Consider the following 9,917-nt stretch of genomic DNA (forward strand, 5'->3'; position numbering starts at 1 on the left):
AATGAACCACTTTTCCCAACCAAACTGCCATCAGCTGGTTGCTACAACCATCACATCCATTAGTTTCAAGTTAAACTACAGTCAGCTCCTGTGCAGGATACTGAGGGTCTGCGTGGTGCAATTTTATAAGGCTGAAATGTTCGGACGGATCATTGACAGCTAATTCAGCAGTCATACACCCCGTCCTTGTAAATAAAGGCTGCCGGACACGCAGTTTGATTCACGGTCCCTGATGTAGGTCAGCGCACACGCCAGCTATGAAGTGTTTAGCCATTAAACACGTTGCAACAGCTCGCAAGTTTAGACTGAAAATACACGAAAGACATTCAAGGACTTCGGTGGTTAAAGGCGCATCAAGCTGTTGGAATGAGCCGCAAAGTGGGCACGAACAGCATGACTGAAAGATAGTAAAAGTTGAGTGGGATCTAATCAGGGTTCTGTCCTTATTCTAGGTTTGTGTGAAAATTAAAAAAACAGTATTACACAATCAAATACTAAATTCATGACAATAAATAAAACAATTACTATTAGTTCAACAAGGGAGCAGTAAGAGCATGGTCAGAAAGACACCTGAAGGCATCCCTGAGTCATTTTTCTCTCTTTGTGCCAGTTGACGGTCATTTGGCTTGTGTTTCTACTCAATATGTGCCTTGTTGTTGGTATTCCAGGCAGCTGGAGGAATGTAATGCACATTATCTATGGGAGTGAGGCTGTAGGTCACTTCTGACAGAAGCTGGGCACCATTTGGGTCCGGCCAGTAGTTCACAAATCACGACGAAGGGCTGCTCCTCACGCTGAAACAACAGCCGTGAAATAGCCCACTGGGCCAGAGTTTGCAGCAGCCAGGCTGTAGATTAATTCACCCCAGTGACCTTTGAATGGTCTTCTTTAACATGAATGTGTCAAACATATATATGCTGTCATTTCAATGTGTGACTTCATGTAGTTTAAAATAAGCATGGCAGCCCCGAAGTAGCCTTGATATGTAAGATGCTGACTTTGATTGTTTAAATGACCTTTGTCAGAAATGACAACACATATGCACTCCATCGTCCTCACGTGACTTGTTGGTTTGTCGCTGAATCTTGTGAATGTGAAAGAGTCTGCATGGGCAGATTGACCTTTGTGCTGCCAGCAGCTTGGAGCAAAAGAAAATCAATGGTTCAGATTTAGAGACCCTGTGAGTCATTCAAGATCTTTGGTGACACCCCCACTGAGCGCAGTGCTTCAGATGTGAATACACCCAAAACATGACGACACACTGGTGGTACTGATCAATGTCGGACTGCTTACATCCTCTGCTTTGGTATCTCTGTCTGACTGTTGGGAAATAAGAGCAGCAGCGAGCTGTTCACAGGTCAGTGGATGTCAGCTGTGCTCCACCAAGGCCCTGCATGACACCAGGGCAAAGAAAAGCGAAGAAAGGACGGCCACCAGCTCCCTCCACCCAGGGCACCATTTGTTTCCTGTGGGAGGCAGCTGCAGTCCATTAAGAACAAGGCTACCCACCACCTCAACAGCTTCTACCACAGAGCAGCCAGCAGTACCAATCCTCTTAAGCCTCACCCCCTGCTCAGAGACGCAATCTCTGGACTGCTCTTTTTTAATGACTTGAGCAGCAAATGGAACCACTATGATGTCTTTTTAAGTTCATTGTTATTGAATTTGCACTAGGGCTCCCTACAGAGCTTATAAAGAAATGGAAAGAATGTGAGGTTACTTCCATCACAGTATAACTGCTAACAACACAGTATTAGATATGTGGTTCCTGGATTTTAGTGGATGATCCAAAGTGACCGATCCACGGTTACAAGACAATGGGTATGAATGGTTATGACACAGTTGGATCACGCTGGCTCCGTGAATAAGCCTCCTTATTCCAGTTTCTCCCAGCACTGTCAGCTCAACCCGGTAGACCTCCCTCCTTGGCTCCAGCTAAAATCTCCCATGATGCTTCAGTGCACAAAGCCATAAGTAATGTGCCAGCTGAGGTCTTTGATGATATATATAATCGGTTTCACTCTGCATCATCACTACATTGAGGTGATCAGGTAACCTGGGGCAGTGCATGAGATTAGTTCCTATGACTCTGAGAGACAGAAGCGATGTAACAATGATGTTGTTTCAACCTATCTGGGTCAGATTGACTTGTGCTGTGCTGCCGGGGCAAAATGACCCATTTTGAATTCGTACTACGAAAACGAACCACAGAGCTGGCCTGGGTGTAGAGAAAGGCTCTGAGACATGGGTGACACCACGCTGTTGATAGTAAAGCAGCCCCAAAAACACGAGCAGGATCTCAGCGTGACTCTCAGAGACATGTGCATGCTTACATTCATTACACTCAGAGACTGTGACGCATGGGCTTCTCTAAATGTCATATACTGTTCTAAAATATCAGTTCAAAACAAATGTCTATAGCCTAACACATGAACACCTTTCCTCAGTTTGTTTTCAGGATAACCGTCATTTAACAATCCAGGCATTTATTAGAGTGGTTATTTATGGAAGATGATGATTGGCACTTTCGTCTTGAATGCAGTGTAGCTTTGGGTAAATGGCGCTCATCAGCCATGAATATCATTATAAAACGCAGACTTGGAATCAAATTAAAGAGAATATACAGTGTGTTAAGTACTTTTCCATAGCTTTTATTTCGACATGCTAAGCCTCTAATTGTTGCGGGTCAAGTTGACCTGGCTCATGTCAGCATTATCAAAAAGTAAATGGCTGATAAGAGTTAACTCTTAGAATGCCTCCTGCAAAGAAACACAGTGTTTAGATTTTTTTTCTCTTAATGTTACAGATGCTGTGTGGGTATGACTTGGCCCTTGCATAGTTTCTCTTTTTTTCTATTATTATTTTTATTTGACATCAGTTATTTGGGAGTGTCTCTATTTATTTGTACTTATTTCTGTCTTTGTGCTGCTTTAACACTCAAATTTTACCTCTGAGGGCTCAGTAAAGGATTATCTTATCTTATCTTATCTTATAGAATGACATTACTGTGACCTCCTCTGTTGTCCAAAAATTATAACTTTTATTTAATGTATAAAGGCATCCTAGTCACTCAGCAGCAGGGGCTGAAGGTAGGTTAGAGAAGGTTTCCCTAAATTTACTGCCTGTTGCTGTGTAACCTACACTGCCTACTGGTAAAGTGATAATAAAATAATGAAAACACCTGGATTAATGTATAGTTGTGTGTGTCATTATCACTGCGGTCACATGGTGGCAGTGCAGCACCGGGATGAAGCATGCAGAGCAGCTACATTAAAAGATTGCTGATGTTAATTACATGTTGTTATTGTGACTTCAACACATGTTTTTGAGCAAAGCCAAGGCTCGCCTCATCAAATTCAAGAAAGGTTAAAAAAGAAAGTTGTTGACAGCTTCATACTGACAATTTTATTGACAATGTGACACAACATGCAGTATACTTTTCACATATAGAAATGTTAAATATTGCAATGTCATCAGCACCCATAATAAGTGAGTTTTCTTTATTCATTAATTTTTTCTTTATTTTAGAGAACACAACATGTATATCAACAGTATGTAGAACAAAAACTGTCCACATCAGAGGTGCATATACAAAGTCAGCAGAGAATAAAAATGAGGAAAAAATCAAAATATCTGTTGATATATATGAAGTCTAAAAATGTCTCACTGGTGCATAACAATGTATAAAAATACAATTAGTGCCATATTGACATGGTTCCTGATAATAAATAAATAATCAAAATTTGGTTTGGAGCTTGTTCATCTGAATGTGGAATTTTTACAATAATAAAAAAGAAAACAAAACAACAAAGTGTCTGTTTCCTTTTCATTGCCTTCAACACATAAAAATGTCTTGATCCTGAAAATGAATTCTCTGTCCAGTCTTCCTTCTTATATAATGCTGAACATCAATCCAAAATATTCTGCTCTACATAGAGTGAAGAAGCCAAAGACAGACAGATGTTTCTTCTTCCAGTTTACAGACAGAAGACTCTTTAGCAATTCTAAATCTCTCGCGTGGCTTTTTTTTTTTTTTTTTTTTGCTGGATATGCTTAATGCAAAATTTTAAATTTAACTTTCTTACTTAGACAACATTTTCCCCCAACTAACCAAATTTTCTGCCAATTGATTCCTCCATAAAGCGAAGCCCAAAAGAATCTTCCTGGATACAGAGTTGCTGTGTGTATGTTAATAGTTATGTATTTATTGAAGCATTTATTCAAGGTGACGTCAACTTCTCCAAGCATTATTGATCATTGAAACCTGGATTACTGAACCTCTTAGAAGCAGCAGCACAGCCCTCAGCAACGCATCAAAAACCACTGCGTATTCTTTGTAATATGTGGTAACTTTAGTTGTTTAACCAATAAAATACCACAGTCAGCACAATTACCATTTATCTCGCCTTTTCCAATGATAACAACACACAGACAAATCTGGATATTCACTTAGCAGAACTCTACCATTCAATGAAAGATCTCTCATCCACCACATATTAAACTTTTTTGTTATTTATCCAGTTATAGGGCTGAAGGTCTACTCTATCTTTTTGGTTTAGGGATCAATTTAAAAAGGCCTTGTTAAAGGGTTGGCGATCATTCTTCAATAACAGCTACAAAAATGGGACTAATGTCTTAATAAACACATCATAGAATTCACCTATCCACCCATCATTCCCAGGAGATTTGTTTTATTTAAGAGAATCAACACATTTTTGTGTCTGTCACAGTCACTGTCCCACACATGCCGCTTTGTTCTATACATGTGCGACTCGGTCACTGCTCCCAAATGGTCAGGCAGCAGACCTGCGCTAATGTGTGGCGGTGCCAATCGCAAGCAAGTATAGTGCTGTTTTGAAATGTATTTATTGCATATTTGCTGCGTTAAGGTAAGACAATGGTTCATTCATGAAATTATTGTCTGCCATGTCTTGATATGGACTCATTCAATTTGCACCACAGTCTATTGGGCCTAGGCTGGTACTGTAATAATAATGGTAAAAACAATGACAAATCTTACCTCAGAAATTGGTTCTGGGAGACAGAACAAATTCAGACTTGAATATCCCTTGTTACAAATGACTTTTACCAACATTTAGAAGGTTATTTCAAAAATGTGTGTGTTTTGTGTTTTGTTTTAAGGAAATAGGAAAGACAAAAACATAATAGGCTGAGATGTTTTAAATAATGTAACATTGTAGCAAAAAATGTGGTATGTAAAGCTATTGTACCACCAGCTCAACACCGCCTTCTAGCTCTCACGGCTTCATTTACGTTTGGTTGTTCATGCGCTCTTAATAGACGTTGGTGTTTCCGGTAGCGTTTGAAGGCAGCAGCAGCGTTCGCTGAACTCGTGCTGGGCCAAACAGACCCTGATTACAACAATGAGTGTGAGCAAGCATGTCAGGCTCGCTTGAATAGAAGCTGACTTAGGTGGATCTGTCTCGCAGTATTCACTACATGTGCTCATCGGGTGAGTCTCCACTTTTGAACCGTCAACATTAACAGATTTCACTTGCCAGTGTAGAAACATGCAATGAGCGACAGGCGATTGATGGCCGTGTCCTCTCCTGATCCGAGGAACTGAAGCGAGTTAGAAAGTGTGGTCGTGCATCAGATACTCTGTTTTTTTACGTGTGCAAAACCTCTTCAGCACGAGGTATGAGTTGATCGATTGCTTTTCACGCAATTTGCCTTTCAGAGGTTTCCAAAATATTGTGTTAAATGGAGCTGGAGGACCAATGGTGGAAAGGACAACTCGCTGCAGATATCTACCAGTCGCTCCGATACAAAGTGAGTGAGACACATAACTTCTGATGCGTCTGCCAAGTGGAGCCTTCAGAAGTGACATTTTAGTATTTTTGTGTCATGGTTCAGTTTCATGCGTAACATCCTATCTTTGTTTCATGCCCCTTTTCTTCTAATTATTTGCATGTGCCATTGCTGAGTCTGTGTTCTTTGTATTAAATACTTGTGTTTTGCCCGTGTGTGTGTGCGCGCGCATACTGTTTCAAGATTTTTGAGGCCAATTAATTAAAAAATCTTATGATATATTGGTCACTTTTTTAAATCAATGCATAACATAAACACTTTTAATAATGATAATAATTGTTGTTTTTAGCCTATTTTTAAATATTGTTTCCATAATATGTAATGAGACACTAAGAGAGGTTTTGCAGTTAAAACTAAGCTGCTTTTTGCTGAAACAGAAACTTTGTCTCTGAATTAAGTCAGGTACAGTTGACTTTTTCTACACTGTAGTGTCTTCATAGTTACCAGCCAACCCATGCCAGTATCAGTATCTTTGATGATCTTAAATCATCCCAGACCAATTGATCAGTCTAGCTCGTGTGTGTGTGTGTGTATTGTGTCTATTTTTGCATGTATACATAGTTAAAGCAGATTAAATAATAATGACCATCAAGTCTGTATGCTCTGAGATCTCAAACACACCATGCTGTCTTACAGGAGCTCAAGTTGCCTTCCTACAAAGCCCAGTCCCCTCAGCTCAACTTGAGACAATACTTTGCAGACCTCATAGCCATCGTCAGCAACCACTTCAGGCTGTGTCCAGCAGCCAGACACCTGGCCGTCTACCTGCTGGACCTCTTCATGGACCGCTATGATCTCACGGTGCAGCAGCTTCACATGGTCTCACTCTCATGTCTTCTTTTGGCCAGTAAGTTTGAAGCCGACCTCACACTCCGGAACGTGGCTGTTCCGTCTCTGCACGGTGTGACGTTTTGCTCCTCGTTACAGGCAAATTTGAGGAAAGGGAGGACCGGGTGCCCAAGCTGGAGACCCTGAACAGCCTGGGCTGCATGAGCTCCATGAACCTGGTCCTGACGAAGCAGGTCTTACTTGACATGGAGCTGCTCCTGCTGGAAACCTTCCAGTGGAACCTGTACCTCCCTACAGCCGCTCATTTCATAGAATACTGCCTGTCTATCGCTGTGCACGAGGGAGACCTCCGTGATGGCTGGCCTATGACCAGCCTGGAGAAGACCAAACTATACATGGCCAAGTATGTTGATTACTTCCTGGAGGTTTCCTTGCAAGGTAAGTTGCATTTAAGATTTGTCAAGTTAAGAAGATAGAGTTTGAAGTTTTCTGGCTGGCCAGCAACCTATGTGACAGATTGCCTCCATTTCAGGCCTCTTTAGGCTGATTATTGGATGCAAACAAATGACTTCCTTTGGATAATCCTGCAGAGATAAATGCAGCATCTACCCACAGACTGTGTTCCTTTAGCTTTTTTGTTCATTTAACTAGATGGTTTATTTTGATTATTGTGCTGTTGACATTTATACTTTAATCAATATGATGAATTAATTTACTATTTAATCCATTCAAATGTGTGATTTCAAGTTGTCTTAACCACAACAAATCACATGACTTCCGGGAGAGTCAACACAAGCTGGGATGGCGGTTACTGCTGCTCTGCTAAGCTAGTTAGCCTTAGCAGGAGTTTACTTAGGTATTCTCAATAATGATTGGATTTAGGTGGAGTTGATGCATTATTTAGAACAACAAACTGGATTACCAAGATGTTGATTCCTCAAAATGGCTTTAAATAGCTCAAAATCAATAAATAGCTTAAACTATCAAGAGTAGTTTAAGCTTAAGCTGAGACTAGCCGTGTCCGCCTCAGTAGCTAGCTTTCACGTGCTGTACTGTAGCGCTCTTGTTTCAGCTGTCTAGTCTAGGCAGTAAGTGTGATGGTAGCTTCAACAGCCTACAAATGACAATTAACAGGGGTTTTCACACAAATGTGTGTGGCATAAAAACATTTTCTATTGTAAAACAAACCTACAAAGTTAGCCTGGCCTTAAGTATTTTATGACCAATTATGAATCGCTGCTAGTGCTAATGGATTGCTGTTTTCTCTCTCTCCTCAGATCATGTGTATTTGTGTTTTGCCCCCTCACTGGTGGCAGCTGCTTGTGTGGCCACCTCCCGCCTCATCCTCCACCTGTCCCCTACATGGCCACCCCGACTGCAGCGCCGGACAGGCTACACATGGGAGAACCTAGTCCCATGTGCTGAGAAGCTGCTCATGTGTGTATCTGTCTCTACATGTTTGTGACGGCTGATTAAAAATGACTAGGGTCGCCAAAGACAAAACAAAACATGCAGGAATTCATCTTGGCGTCAGTGTTGCAGGTGGATACGCACTGATCAACAGTACAACTTTGTTTCTCTTTTTTTAGTGCACATGACAGTGACGTCAAAGAGGCCAGCAAGCAAAAGTGCCAGCAGCCTGGCCAGCAGACGCAGCAGCAGCAGCAGCAGCAGGGCCAGACAGCGTACCACGGTTCAGGCCAGACAGCCACTGTGGCCCAGTACCTGCACCGGCCCAGCATGCAGTATCCCCAGCACGCTCAGCAGCCGGGCCTGGCCCCCAACCACAGGCCCGCCTCCTACCTCGGCCACTCCACCACCAGCCTGCAGGCTCCTAACGGCCCCCAGCACAGAAACACCCAGGCCATCACTACCTCGCTGGATCCAAAGTCCAACATTCCCAGCAGAGCTTACCAAGTCAGCATGCACTACACCTGCTCTGCTCCGTACTTTGACAGATGATGGAGTTTCAGGATGCGGCCATTTTTGGGGAGTAAGAGATGTGATCTGTTTTCTCTTGAACATAGAAATACACTGAAGGAAAAATGGTGTTTTTAATTTGAAGAGACTTGATGAGTTGGTCCAGCACTTTGAGCCGTACGCATTGTGCAATATTCATACTCTGTTGTAAGTTTCTGTGGAGAGCCAGTATGAGGATTTTTTGTTTGTTTGTTTGTTTGAGAAATCAAATATGAATGTTGTTATAAGGTGGCTAGAGGCAGAGTTTGCACCTCTTTGCCCACTAATGTTACTGTATAATTTAGCTACAGACCAAAAGTAAGTAGTGTTATTTTGAGCCAAATTACCTCAGAAGTATTGAATGCACAAACCACTCTGTGGTTGAGATGAGAGAGCACAGTTTGTGTTAGTGTTCTGTTTTGGGTTTTTCTTTGAGTGTCATTTGTAAAACTAAGAAAGAACATAGATGTCAGTTTCTTTGCAGAGAGAGATTGTTGCTCTTCTGCACACAGAGGATTTCAGTCAGTGCCATGCACTTCTACAATGAATGTTTTAAATAAAATACAAATCTGTTAGTTGAATTGAGATTTTTGTCCTGTTGACTCCTTTCATATTGCCTGAAAATTGTAGTTCTAGTTTAAAATAGTGTCATATAATTGCTATATTAAAAACCTTGGTGATTGTGAACAATTATTGTTAGTGTGTGAGGGAGAAAACTGGACGTGCGATAGTAACCAAACACCCACTGTAGCTGAAACACAGAATACTTAAAGCTGATTTTTGGTGTGTGGCCAAAAGATCCCAACAATGACAGCATGAAGTTGGATTTCACAACAAAACCAGCCAACTTCAATTTTACTGAAGAACATCCCCGAGTGTTGTGACACGATAGACACTAGACTTGCATAGTGAACCCAGGAGCAAGATAGACATCATCAGATTTTGGATTTGACCTTGCTCTGAGCATTGCCTGTTTTTCTTTCCTTCCCAGTCAAAAATCTATCCATCTTGTAATGTACATGCTGCAGCGGGGGTGTAACAGTTTGAGCACTACTGCTGTACAGAACAAAAGCAAACTCTCCCTGCAGTCTCAGTGCTGTGAGGCAGTGTGATGCAGACTGCAACAGACACAACCCAGTAACATAAAACGAACCAACTGTACTCAATTTCTACTTTATTAAGTACACCTGTGCAATCTAAGGTAATCCAGTACAACTGTTCTGCCATTTAATCTACATGTGTGATGCCTGTAATATATGTAGCTTTTTTACACTGTCATAGAGGTGTTAATTCAATTCTGTGTTTTAGCACTGAGCTCATATTTGGTGGTGTTGTTC

General features: G+C 41.5%; 1 protein-coding gene across 1 annotated transcript; it reads left to right on the forward strand.

The window, feature by feature from the left end:
• Positions 1–5,385: 5,385 nt before the first annotated feature.
• On the forward strand, positions 5,386–9,063 carry ccnj (cyclin J). The gene is made up of 6 exons (XM_041947930.1): positions 5,386–5,473; positions 5,702–5,793; positions 6,469–6,679; positions 6,760–7,059; positions 7,899–8,058; positions 8,211–9,063. The coding sequence occupies exons 2-6, from the start codon at positions 5,725–5,727 to the stop codon at positions 8,581–8,583; spliced, it is 1,113 nt and encodes a 370-aa protein (XP_041803864.1). The 5' UTR covers positions 5,386–5,473; positions 5,702–5,724; the 3' UTR covers positions 8,584–9,063.
• The last annotated feature ends 854 nt before the right edge of the window (positions 9,064–9,917 follow it).

Source organism: Chelmon rostratus, chromosome 11 (genome assembly GCF_017976325.1).
Source record: "Chelmon rostratus isolate fCheRos1 chromosome 11, fCheRos1.pri, whole genome shotgun sequence".
Lineage (NCBI taxonomy): Eukaryota > Metazoa > Chordata > Actinopteri > Chaetodontiformes > Chaetodontidae > Chelmon > Chelmon rostratus.